Below are 13501 nucleotides of genomic sequence, written 5' to 3'. Positions count from 1 at the left end.
GGGCACCACATTGCTCGGTCCATGCTGGAGGGTCACACCTGGAGGTTTTACTGCATTGCAGAGAGTCTCACAGGTGTAGTTTGAGCTTGGGTCTGTCCCAGAGCAGGGCAGGAATCTCAAACATGTTCAATAAAGTGCCTCCAAGCATGTCCCAGGCCTGTGTTACCAAAGCACAGCTGTTGGACTGGTCCAGCCCACAGGGCAAAGCAAGCAGTGTTAGCTGTTTCTCCACAGCTCAGCTGCAGATCAGCTGGGTGTGTTCACAGCCCTCCTCACCTCTCTGCCATCATCCTCCCACAGGTCTGTGTTATTCACTTCACCAGTTCCTAGCAGCACTTACCTGGTTTTGCTGGGCTCTGTGGAGCAATGCTCCAGCCCCACTGCAAAGATGCCCATTCCTTCCATGGCCTTGAACCTCCCAACCCCCTATTTCATAGAGCCACAGAACTGCTAGGGTTAGAAGGGATCACAAGATCATCCAGTTCCAACCCCGCTACCATAGGCAGGGACACCTCACACTACATCAAGTTACCCACAGCCACATCCAGCCTGGCTGCAAAAACCTCCAGGGATGAGGCTTCCACCACCTCCCTGGGCAACCTCTGCCAGGCTCTCACCACCCTCATGGGGAAGAATTTCTTTTTAACCTCCAATCTGAATCTCCCCACTTCTACTTTTGCTCCACCCCCCCAGTCCTATCACTCCCTGACACCCTCAAAAGTCCCTCCCCAGCTTTCTTGGAGCCCCCTTCAGATCCTGGAAGGCCACAAGGTCTCCTGGGAGCCTTCTCCTCTCCAGACTGCACAACCCCAGCTCTCTCAGGCTGTCTCCAGAGCAGAGCAGCTCCAGCCCTCTGCTCCTCCTCATGGCTCTTCTCTGGACACCTTCCAGCACCTCCAGATCCTTCCTGGAACAGAGGCTCCAGAACTGGACCCAGAGCTCCAGGTGTGGTCTCAGCAGAGTGGAGCAGAGGGGGAGAATCCCCTCCCTGGCCCTGTTGGCCACACTTCTCTTGCTGCAGCCCAGGCTCTGCTTGGCTCTCTGGGCTGCAAGTGCTCACTGCTGGTTCCTGTTGAGCTTCTCCTCCACCATCACCCCCACCTGAACGAGCTGAAATTCTTCTAACTAAACTCTTGCAATGGTTTTTCTGTTGCTGGGAGCCATGGTGGATGCCGTGAGAGGGCAGAGGGGGTCCTTGCAGCAAAGCTGCCACGGTTGATGCCTCAGCCAAGAGGCAACAGCTGGTTTGGGGAACACTGCTGTGGAGGGCAGGCACAGGACAAACTGAGCTCCCTCAAGCCCAATATTGCCTATTCCTCAGCTGTGTTAACTTGCAGGATGAGGAGGCACCATGTGAGCCCCGTGCCCATCAGCCCTGCCCAGCTTTCTGGCTCAGATGAGCTGGCAGCTGGCTGCATGCAGGTTGGGAACCACAAGTGGAACCTACCTATGACTCACCTGCCACTCAATGCATTCCAGTTACTCAGGGAGGTCTCTGAGTTTGGCATCACCTTCACATCACAACTGTTTTTCAGGAGCTGCTGCTTCTTAGGTGGCAAGTTGTAAACTTTCTTTGGTCCAGATGAGTACAAGTTGACCTCCTTTCACCCGAGATCCCAGCACTCCTTAGACCTTTGCAGCTCTTCCTTGTGTCCCCAGTTTAAGTTCTTACTGCTCCTCAAGGAACAAACAACAAACCAACCTGCACCAGTCACAGGGTGGGAAAGGGAAGGGCATTTCCTAGCAGGAAACTCAACAGAAAATCAGTTTCAGTTTCCCACACTGCCTCTTTGCATTCTAACCACAAATCTTCTGGAGGCCACATCTTAGTACAACACCTGGGATGTGGCAACCCAGTACTGAAGTACTGCTTAGATGTGAAGTGTTGGCAGATTTACCATGCTCCTAGTGGCACTGAAGGGAAGGTTATGAAATCTCTCTTCCTCTGACTCCGGAAAGCTGACCTGTAGCAAAGATGGAAGCTTTGAATCCAGCTGGAGTACTAATGAAAATCCTTCTGTCTGGGCAACACCAGGCCTGGCAGAGAGAAGGCAGTGTGCAAGGCTCAGATGCAGCAGCCTGTTTGTCACTTCACACTGCCACCCGTCGGGGGCTTTCCTCATCTGCCAGAGGCAGCATACAGACAAAACCCAGATACACTTCCTCTGTCCCACCACATCCCTTTGGGTTGGCAATTACAGCTGAAGTCTGGAGCAGGCTGCCCAGGGGGGTTGTGGAGTCTCCTTCTCTGAAGATCAGGACCCACCTGTATATGTTCCTGTGTGATCTGCTCTAGGTGCTCCTGCTCTGGCAGGGGCGTTGGACTGGATGGTCTGTGGAGGTCCCTTCAGCCTCTAACATTCTGTGATTCTAGGAAGTATTTTAACCTCAAAGCTCTAGTGTCAAAAAAAGCCATTCCAGCTGACTGCACAAATTAGCCTGCTGCTAGTGTCCAAGAGCTGCTCAAGAAGCCCTGAGTTTGTGCCAGCTTCAAGCTTACCTGCAGAGCCAAAGCCAGCATGAAGCCCTCTGGTACAAATCTGAACCTGTCCCAAAGCTGGTTTTCAATGCCCTGGGAGGAGGGCAGGAAGCACCAGCACGCTGCAGCTGGTGGCCACAGAGCCAGGAGGTCAGACCTCACCTCTGCTGCAGGCACACCTCCCTCTGTGAGCACCACTGCAAGCTTTGCTCCTCTTCAGTGGGTTTTGGTTCCTCCATGCACTGCATTACTCACATTCTCCTCCCAGAAACACAAACAGTGCAGAAACTTCAGGAGGAAACACAAAAGATGAAATGAAACTGAAAAAGTCCCCAGGAAATTTGCAGGAGCATGAAAAGGCTAAGAGTACTTGACAAGCCAAGCAAAGCAGACAGGAGGCTCCGTTAATGAATTACCACAGAAACCGCCACACAGCTTCCAATAGTTTAACTGTTTGTTATAAAATACATATTTACAAGGGAAGGCACTTTGGAACCCTTAATCTTCACAGTTGTGTTTTTAGATGCTCAACAAACCAAACATTCTTTTCTATCATCACCTGCAAAGGTGAATACAAACCTGAGCTGCAGCCCCTTGCAGCATTTCCTTTTTTCTCATGCCAACTCAAAAGGATTTTAGCACCATCGGTTTTCTGCAGTTCCAGCAGTGGTGAGCAAAGGTGTGAGGGGAGATCCCTGTGCGCTGCTCACCCCACACAGCCATGCAGCCTGACTGGGTGTTCCCCACCCAAAGCTGCCATCCTCCATGGATCCTCCATAAACCAGGCTGCCAAAAGCTAAAGAGAGATTCCCTGTTCCCACCCCCCAGCCCAGGAGGCTTTCAGGGACTGAAGCAGACACTGAATGGTTATAGCTGCAACAGCACCGAGGAGCAGATCAGGAGAGGAAGCTTTCTCTTGCATTTTTCATCTCAAGATCTGGAGGCAAACATTAAAAATTGAATAAAACTAAAGGAACTGAAGAATCTGGATGAAACCTCACCCACTGTGTGGCCATTGCCTCACACCACAGCTCTCCCCAGCCAAACCACCTTTTTTGGAGAGCAAAAAAAAAAAAAATTAAAACTAATCCAGCATTGAAGCAAATGATGGTTTATAAACTTTCTACTCACTGCTGAGCAGGGTCCCTGCTCCTGTGCTTTCCTCCACTGCTGCTGGCCAGAGTCGTTGGCCTGAAATCATGGCAGAGCTCTTCCCTGAACTGAGGCACAGCAGCTCTCTCAGCACACACTGAACAAAGCCAGCAGTAAAGGGAGCAGAGCTCCTAAAGCAAGTCCTATGGAATCATTCCATTGTTTTTTCAGTTCAGTATACACAGAATCTGAACAATACAGTGCTGAGAAGTTTTTCTATGGCTCAAACCTTAAAAGCAGTTCTGGAATAAGATCAAGCTACTGATTTACAGTAATGACTAAACCTTGACTCTAGTGATTTACAGTAACAACTAAACCTTGGCTTTTCCCAGTTTTGGTAAAATAAATCCTGTCAAACCCTTCAGCATCAGAAACTTAGTTACAAGAACTGGATGCTGGAATCTACACACTTCCAGGGAATCCAGGCCTTCAACAGCTATACCCCCTCCCCCATACACAAACAGGCCTTGTCTGAAGGGCTTACATTCAGTGTAGATACTACACAAGAGGCTGAGATCTTCAGGAGAACAAAAGAGATGCCATTTGCTAAATGAATTTGTGCCTCTGAACAGCTGTAAGATGGTCCAGAGCCCAGCAGCTGCTTGTGACCAGCTCCTGCTCGCTCACAGGTAAGCTGCAATGTGGAGGAACAGCTTCTACAGGAAGGTTGTGTCAGCTCCAGCAGGAAAGGAGCAGCTCTCTGGGCTTGAGAGAAAGGTGACTTGGACTCCCTGAATCCCATCTCAGCATCTGCTCAGATGTCAGTGTCCACTTTATGTCACTGCTCTTGGTACTTCCTGCTGACAGTGTTTGCTGGCACAGCAGCTGCCTGCCCCAAGCCACAGCACAGCTTTCTGCTGCACTTCTGACAGGAGATGGAGCACAACACAAATCAAAGTTCAAAACTGCTCAGCTCCTCCCGAGACTCAGTGATCAGTGTAGTCTCCACTGCAGTTACCGCACAGTAAGACAATGCATCAAATCCCACATCTGACACTAAGGCACTTCCCAGATTTCTACTCCAAACACCAAAAGCTTGGAGAGACTCAAGGACTTCACTCATTTCCTTGGCATCCTTATCCCAACACTAAACTTGTATTACTAGAAGTTGAGTTCATGAATCAGAGTTCATGCTGCTCTAAATCAGGCTGGTGAACATCCAACGCAGCCTTCTACAAGTTCTGCTAAACCAGCTCAAACAGTAAGTCACAGCACAGCAAGGACGTGAAAGGAAGACCACCACCACCTCTCTTCCCTGGCCTCCACCACCTCACCCTTGCTTTCTGCATCCTCTGGTGCTCAGGTGACAGCTCCAAGTTAAAGACCCTTGGCAGCTGTCTGCATACAAAAAACAAGAGGTAAAGAGCACAGGCACTGTGTGCAGCCCACAGCCTTTAGCTAGCAGTGAGGAAGGGAGGTTCAGTGGTTTGCTCTCTCGCTGACGACGTCCTGGAGCCGCTTGAGCAGGACGTCGTCGCTCTCCTGGCACCGGCGCTTGCTCGGGGACTCGCCGTCACTGTCGACGCTGAGCGCTCGCTTCTTGCTCCTCTGCTCACCCTGCTTGATCATCTCGTTGATGTCCTTCAAACTCTGCCACCAAGAAAAGAAATGAAGAATTACTGCAGCCCCAGTTCCAACCTGCTCTGGTTTTTGGTTATCTGAGAACAAAAAGTTTCTTTGCAGCTCTTTGAGTGAGTGATGGATTCCATGCCAAGAGCTCTGCCCTTCACGGCCAGCTGAGACTGGCACAGTGAAACCTCACTGTGCTAGAGCAGGTGAGCAGGTCTTGAAGGGGGGGCCAGGCCACCCTTGATATCACTCCAGGCTGGGGACCTATGAGATCCAGAGCAGCCCTGCAGAGCAGGATATGGGGGTGCTAGTGGGGGAGAAGTTGGACAGAAGACAGAAATGGGCACTGGCAGCACAGAAGGCCAAGGACAGCCTGGGCTGCAGCCAAAGCAGTGTGGCCAGAGATGAAGAGAGATCCTGCCCCTCTGCTCTGGGGGGACCTCACCTGCAGTGCTGTGTCCAGCTATGGGGCCCCCAACATAAGAGAGACATGGGCCTGATGGAAAGGGTCTAGAAGAGGCCAGAGAGATGATCAGAGGGTGGAGAACCTCTGCATTGGAGATAGGCTGAGAGAGTTGGGGCTGTTTAGCCTGGGGAAGAAAAGGCTCCAGGGAGACCTTAGAGCTGCATTTCAATATCTGAAGGGGAACTGCAGGCAGGCTGGGGAGGGACTGTTCAGAAGGGCCTGTGGGGATAGGCTGAGGGGCAATGGAGCAGGGCAGAGTTAGGTTGGACATCAGGAGGAAGTTCTGCACAGTGAGGGTGGGAAGACACTGGGATAGGCTGCCCAGGGATGTGATAGAGGCTCCATCCCTGGAAACATTTGAGATCAGGCTTGATGTGTCCCTGGGCAGCCTGCTCCAGCTGGAGGTGTCCCTGCTGGGGCTGCAAGGGTGTTGGACAAGATGCCCTTGGAGGGTCCCTTCCAACCCAGTGCCATCTGTGACTGTGCAATCTGAGCTCACTCTGGCACTGATCCCTTTCAGCCTTTCCCCCCCTACCTTGCAGGGGCTGCCGTTGAACCTGTAGAGCAGCGCGGAGCGGGGGGTCAGGCAGGCACCGTTCTTGTGCGGAGAGACATAGATGGAGTGCAGCTGGGAGACCCTGCGGGGGGACACCACCTGCGGCTGCACGCTGGGGAACGGAGATAGCGGGGGGGCCTCCATCTGCAAGGGAGGACAAACTGCACAGGAGCTGAAGCAGAAGATGCCTCAGAGAAAGGAAGATTAACAAACCTGCAGGGCATCCTTCAGGAATCACAGATGAGGCACAGAGCAAACACCCCCCAGGCACCAGACACCCCCCAGGCACCTGACCAAATGGCTGACAGCAATGGCAAGAGGCCAAAACCAGGGCTGTAAACTGAACTGCATCCGCACCTGTCCTCTTGGAATGCTCTGAAAGCAGTTGCAGCATCACCTGTAACCCTCTGCTCTGCTGAGACCTCACCTAGAGCACTGTGTCCAGCTCTGGGGTAACCAGCACAAGAGGACCTGCTGGAGAGGGTGCCGAGGAGGTCACAAGGGCTGGAGAACCTCCCCTATGGGGACAAGCTGAGAGAGTTGGGCCTGGAGAGGAGAAGACTCCAGGGTGACCTTAGAGCTGCATTTCAATATCTGAAGGGGACCTACAAGAGGGCTGGGAAGGGGCTGTGGGGATAGGACAAGGGACAACGTTTTGAAACTGGAACAGGACAGATTTAGGTTGGATGTCAGGAGGAAGTTCTGGACAGTGAGGGTGGGGAGACACTGGGACAGGCTGCCCAGGGAGGTGGTGGAGGCCATGTCCCTGGAGACACTGAAGGTCAGACAATGTGTCCCTGGGCAGCCTGCTCTAATTGGAGGTGTCCCTGCTGCCTGCAGGGAGATTGGACAAGATGCCCTTGGAGGGTCCCTTCCAACCCAATGCCATCTGTGACTATGTAAGCACTAAGCCCACAAGGTGGTAACAGAACAAAACTCTCCCCGCAGGTTTAGCTGTCAGGGCAGCAGCTCTGTGTCTGGCCAGAGCCAGCAGAAGTCCCAGGGCTTTACTTACGACGTGGTCCTGGTTGGTGACGTCGTACTTCAGCACGAAGGACTTGACCCTTCCTACATAGACTGCATTGTAGAACTTAATGAGGTCTCCTCTCTCCTCTGTTCCTGGCTCCCTGGAGCTCTCTGCTGCAGATCCTCCTGAAGGGCTCTCAGTTTTCACGGGCCAGCCTGGCAAGAAGAGAGAGCCTCACATTTCAGAGGGAGCTTTGGTGGCCCTGGCACTGCAGGTCCAAACCTGCAATGTCCAGCTGACAGGAACCTGTTCACAAATGGACCAGTGATGAGATTAGCTCAGGAGTGTGCTTCAGACAGGAGCAGGGGGTGATACTAGGAGGTGGTTAGGAACATCACGGGGAGCTCCAAATCACTGTGGATGATGAGTAGATTTAGGGTAGTGGAACACCAGAACAGGTTGCCCAGGAAGGTGGTGGAGGTCATCCCTGGAGACATTCAAGGTCAGGCTTGATGGAGCTCTGACAGGGTTGACCTAGTTGGGGATGTCCTTGCTGACTGCATGGGGGTTGGACAAGATGACCTTCAGAGGTCCCTTCCAACCCTGTGGCTGAAGGCCAGCACAGATCTTTGTTCCAAACCTGGCAGTAGCTGTAAGAAAAGCTGTCCCCCACAGAGCCCTCCTGCCATGCTCACTGGGGGCAAGGGTACAATGCCATTTGGCACTCTGAACACTGAGCTTCCAGCTTCTGAGGTTTCTGGTGATCAGCTGGTGAAGATCAGCTTTGTGCTCATCTTAAGTCTGCTGCAAGGCAGCCACCACACCACTCGTTCAGGTGTTGGGTGAGCAGAACTGCAGCCACACAGCAAGGACATCTCTCCTCATGTTCTTCTTCCCCACCGCTGAATACAGCCTCTTGTGTTCCATCCTCCTGTCTGCTGCCAAGCAAAACTGGGCAACAGAGAATAAAGCCTCTTGCAATCAGTGCACTGAGACACCCCCCCAGCTTCAGCTGCTACCCCTGAGTGTCTGCCTTGTATCAACTCAGCAGCACATGCTCCTGGCAGCTAGTGGCAGAGAAGCAGAGATAAAGCTAGAGGAGAGACAACTGCTAACTGGGGGTTGGACTGGATGACCTTCAGAGGTCCCTTCCAACCCACACCATTCTATGAGTCTATGAACTGCAGACGAACAAAGAACTTTGGACCTGAGTCCATTTGCCTGCAACACCAGAGCCCAGTGCCACTTCAGCTGCTCTACAGCAGCCAAGTGTGGAGCTGCTGGACAGGATGCTGAGCCTACATGAGGCACAGAGCACACACCTCAGGCACCCCTGCCCGGGCATGTATGGAAGCCTGGCTGGTGAGAGGCAGAGGCAGGGAGAGGCAGAGCCTGGCTAGGGACAGGTAGGTAACTGACTATAGAGGAGGTCTCCCTAGCAAGCAGCTTTGGCAGAGCTTTCCCCACCAGGATCAGGAGAGGTCCAGCAGCACTGGACCTGGGAGCAGAGAGCTGTCTCTGGGCCCTCACACTGGTGGCAGCCATCAGCCTCCTTCTCTTTTCTCTCTCTTTCCTTTTTTCCCCTTCTCTCATCTTTCCCTACCCCTTAGGTGCTGCTCTCTGTGCAAACAATGAGGTTCTGCTGTTGATTGGAGCAAACCCCTGGCATGGGCACCTGAGTATTTACACTTTGAGATCACAGCAGAGGAACCATCACGAGTCCAGAGTGACCCTGACAGCACAGGGGGAATTCACACCCACTGCTGGAACTCTGTGTGTCCTGGCTGCAGACCTGCCCTGCTCACAGGCCGCCTCGTGATGTTTGTCTCCTGTGGTGTCACCAGAAGCAGCTCTGGCACCATTTGCATGCTTGTCTCAAATGCTGCTTGTTATGAGTTCAAGAACCATGGAGTCTGGACCAGACAGCCCAGGAGGTGGCTACTGGCAAAAGTGCAATCTTTGCTACTCCATTCCCAGAACTCTGCATCTACTCCCAGATGGACAGAGCCAGAATTGCAGTCTCTGCCCTTTTCCTCTCTCTGCTCCCTGTCTTTGCTGTGCAGGGGAGCAGACCCTGGAGCTGCCAAGCTCATTTTCACTGTGTCATTTGGGCCTGGGTAGGGAGGTGCAGGGAGGGAGGTGGGGTGAGCAGGGGAGCATTTGAGGCCTGGGGTTTTGGCTGGGTTTGGGGGAAGGTTTGTGGAAAGTTTTGGCTTAATAAGGCTCTGTGGTAAGCTTAGAGAGAGCTGGGCTGAGGCTGTTTATATATAGTTTATATGGTTGTGAGTAGTACTTCCATTGACATCTCCAATTCTTTCTGGTCCTGTGTGGAGCATTTTCTTTTACCCCTTTTTGGTTGGTGTAAAAGAGCATGTGTCTTGTTCCCCATAAACTACAACACTACTCTTGTCCTTTTCTCCTTTTTCTCCTCTAACCAACTGGTGGTCTCAAAGAGTCACCAGCTTTATTTTCTGCAACAGATTCCCCCTGTTGAAGCCTTCAGGGTGGGCAATGGTAAGGAAAAACCTGCCAAATATCCCAGGCACTGCTCACCTCCCTCTGTCCACCAGCACTGGGAAGAGCAGCAGGAAACACGCCAACCTGCAGCCACCAAGCTGCAGCAAGCAAAATGAAACTTTTTTTCCCAACTAGGAAGTGCATTTTCCACAGCCAACAGGCAGGAGGTGTCTCCTGCACAGGAGACAAGGTTTCATGGCCATGGTGGGGGCAGGTGGGTGGTTGGACCACTAATCTCAGAGGTCTTTTCCAACTGACTCCGGAGGGCTACTGACAAGATGGTTTCTTCTTCACCAAGACATTGATTTCTCTCCAGTACATTTAAAACTGCAGATCTTGCTGCAGCTCTCCTTCCTGCCTGCCAGCACAGTCCTTCAGGAGCCCACAAACACACCTGCAGAAGCAGTGGATGACTTTGCTGTGCCTACCTTCTGCCATCTCCACATCCTGGTTTGTGCCCCTGTCCAGCACAACTTCATCAGAAGCATTTCTCAGCAGGACACTCCTGTAAACCTACAGGACACAAAAAAACTCTTGTCAAGGAAAAGCAGGAAGTCAGAACATAGACAAAATCCACCTGGACAAGAATGAATTCCCAATTTAAGAGAGACTGGGATCTGCTTCAGAGAGTCCAACAGAGAGGCACAAGGATGATTAGGAGACTTAAGCATCTCCCCTGTGAAGAGAGACTGAGAGCCCTGGGGCTGTTCAGTCTTGAGAAGGCTGAGAGGGATCTGATCAGTGTCTATCAACATCTGAGGGGGGGGTGTCAAGTGGAGGAGGCCAGGCTCTTTTGGGTGGTGCACAGTGATAAAGAACAATGGATACAAACTTGAACATAGAAGGTTCCACCTCACTATGAAGAGAAACTTGTTTGGTGTGAGGGTGCTAGAGGCCTGGAGCAGGCTGCCCAGAGAGGCTGTGGAGTCTCCTTCTCTGGAGACTTTCCAAACCCACCTGCATGCATTCCTGTGCAGACTACCCTGTGTGATCCTGCTTTTGGCAGTGGGGGTGGACTGGATGATCTCTGGACTTTGTCCCTTCCAACCTCTAACACTGATTCTGTGAGTGCACCACTGCAGAGGCTTTGACTCTTGGCAGCACAGAGGCCACCTGTGAGCTGTGGCCAAGGGCCAGGTGATGCCATTTACTCACATGGCTGTGTGCCTGGGGCTGGTTCCTGTAACTTTTCATGATGTCCTGGAAAGTCCTTTCCTCTTTGGTCACCTGGAAAAGGAAAGGCTGTTGAACACCAAGAGCAAGCATCAAGGTGGGGCTGCTCAGGTGCTGTCTGTTCAGTCAGCTTCCCTCTGGGCAGCCTTTTCCTGAGCATTCCTATGAATGTGTAATTAAACTCAGCATCAGAAGCTGAGCATTTTTCTTGTTGGGGCACTCCTTACTCTCTTAGCTACCAAAGCCTGTTGTTACTTGTGGTGCTTAGGAACTATTCCTTTCCTGACTTTTCTTCTAGTGACACTCAAAAATTGAAGATGGGCAATGGAATTAAGCCAAAATGTATTCAGACATTTGCACACTGAATGAGAAATGACAAAGTAGGAGTACAGGAAGCCAGCTCAATTCCTCCACCTGAAGCTTCAAAAGCCAAGTGGATTTTTGTGGGATAGAAACGTTCCATCCACACATTAGGCTGTGAGCTCCTGCAGATTTCTGCACCTGCATAATTCTGTAACTGTGACCATGGCTTTAGTTCAGATCACAGAGATCATGCACAGGGCAGAAAGCACAAACAGAAGGCAATGAGACTGCATGAGCCTTGGCCATGCAGAGCAGTGCTCACTATGAACATCAGGAAGAGAAGTCCTCTCGACCTGGCTGACTGATGAGAACTACTGAGATCAGACAAAACAAGGCAGAACCACACTGGGATGTTTCACTTCTTGGAAGGACTTTTCCCTTCCCTCCAGTAGTTGACATAAATAAAGCAATCCTGCTGCCAACCAGCCACACAATTTGCATTCTCCCTGCCTTAGAACCCCACCTTACCTTTGCCATGATATAAAAGGCACAGAGGAGGAGCTGGTCCAGGTGCCTGTCCTTCATGAGGTCAGCACAATGGACCAAGGTGAACTCAAAGCAGGTCCAGATCTTCCTGCGCAGGTCATTGGAGACGTCCAGCCTGAGGCACAGGTCCCGCAGGCGCACGCTTGCCAGGTGGTAAACCTGGGAGCAGAGCACACCGGTTGAGCAGCCAGGCCAGGCCACAAACCAAAGGCCTCACAGTGGTCCTGTTCTACTCTGAACATTTCCATCCCCTGCCCAGGACAATGTCTTCACAGATCAGGCTGTCAGCTTGGTTCGGGTGTTGGATCTCTCATGTTACAGGGAACTCACTGAAATGCCTTTAGGCTGGGGAGAGCCTCCTGGCCAAGGGCTGGGGAGGCAGTGGATTTGAGCTGGGAGAGGGGAGATTGAGACTGGAGATGAGGAAGAAATTCTTGACGCTGAGGGTGGTGAGACACTGGAACAAGTTGCCCAGGGAGGCTGTGGATGCCTCCTCCCTGGAGGTGTTCCAGGTCAGGCTGGATGAGGCCTTGAGCAAGCTGGGCTGGTGGGAGGTGTCCCTGCCTATGGCAGGGGTTGGACCTGGATGGTCTTTAGGGTCCCTTCCAACCCAACCCATCTGCTGATTCTAAGCCATCACTGACTGTAAGGGAACACTTCCAACAAGCCCAGGGAAGGCCCCACATTGTTTCTTATCATCAACAGTCTCAGATTAACAAACTGATAGATTTTTTTTCTTGTTGATTACCAAAAATCTGTCTCTGAACCTGAACTAAGCACCAAGTGCAGCATTTGCCTCCTCCCACTGATTTCAGAAGTTTTCCCTTGATGGAAGGTAATGAGGCACATTCTGTATGCTGGAGAGCAGAAAGAGTTCATCTCATTTTCACTTGCTTCAGGGAACAGGAACAAGAAAGGGAAGTAGGGAACAGCTATCATGCAGAATATGATGATCACTGTAAAGAGAAGGTCAAGTGCAAGGTCCTGCAGCTGGGTCAGGGCAATCCCAGACACTGATGCAGGCTGGGCAGGGACTGGCTGGAGAGCAGCTCTGAAGAAAAGGCCTTGGGGATGCTGGGGGATGAGAAGCTCAGCAGGAGCCAGCAGTGAGCACTTGCAGCCCAGAGAGCCAAGCAGAGCCTGGGCTGCAGCAAGAGAAGTGTGGCCAGCAGGGCCAGGGAGGGGATTCTCCCCCTCTGCTCCACTCTGCTGAGACCACACCTGGAGCTCTGGGTCCAGTTCTGGAGCCTCTGTTCCAGGAAGGCTCTGGAGGTGCTGGAAGGTGTCCAGAGAAGGGCCATGAGGATGAGCAGAGGGCTGGAGCTGCTCTGCTCTGGAGACAGCCTGAGAGAGTTGGGGTTGTGCAGTCTGGAGAGGAGAAGGCTCCCAGGAGACCTTCTTGTGGCCTTGCAAGGATCTGAAGGGGGCTCCAAGAAAGCTGGAGAGGGACTTTTGAGGGTGTGGGGTAGGGATAGGACTGGGGGGGATGGAGCAAAACTAGAAGTGGGGAGATTCAGATTGGATGTCAGGAAGAAGTTGTTGCCCATGAGGGTGGTGAGAGCCTGGCAGAGGTTGCCCAGGGAGGTGGTGGAAGCCTCATCCCTGGAGGTTTTTGCAGCCAGGCTGGATGTGGCTGTGAGCAACCTGCTGTGGTGTGAGGTGTCCCTGCCCATGGCAGGGGGTTGGACCTGGATGAGCCTTGAGGTCCCTTCCAACCCTGACAGTTCTGTGATTCTGTGAAAATCTGAAAACAAATCTAAATGAAGACCTTGG

At 52.2% G+C, this 13501-nt stretch overlaps 1 protein-coding gene across 1 annotated transcript in view; it reads right to left on the bottom strand.

Moving 5' to 3' along the window:
• Positions 1-5050: 5050 nt before the first annotated feature.
• The window catches only part of RBL1 (RB transcriptional corepressor like 1), a 31714-nt gene continuing 23263 nt past the window's right edge, over positions 5051-13501 (bottom strand). Inside the window, exons 17-22 of the mRNA XM_054391809.1 lie at positions 11711-11887; positions 10862-10933; positions 10135-10219; positions 7238-7404; positions 6202-6366; positions 5051-5221 (exon numbers count right to left, since the gene is read on the bottom strand). Coding sequence (XP_054247784.1) covers positions 5051-5221; positions 6202-6366; positions 7238-7404; positions 10135-10219; positions 10862-10933; positions 11711-11887 — 837 coding nt within the window. The remainder of the gene's footprint in view (positions 5222-6201; positions 6367-7237; positions 7405-10134; positions 10220-10861; positions 10934-11710; positions 11888-13501) is intronic.

The sequence above is a fragment of the Indicator indicator genome, chromosome 24 (genome assembly GCF_027791375.1).
Source record: "Indicator indicator isolate 239-I01 chromosome 24, UM_Iind_1.1, whole genome shotgun sequence".
NCBI classification, from domain to species: domain Eukaryota; kingdom Metazoa; phylum Chordata; class Aves; order Piciformes; family Indicatoridae; genus Indicator; species Indicator indicator.
Note: the sequence above shows the minus strand (reverse complement) of the source record. Positions and strands in the feature narration are given on the sequence as shown.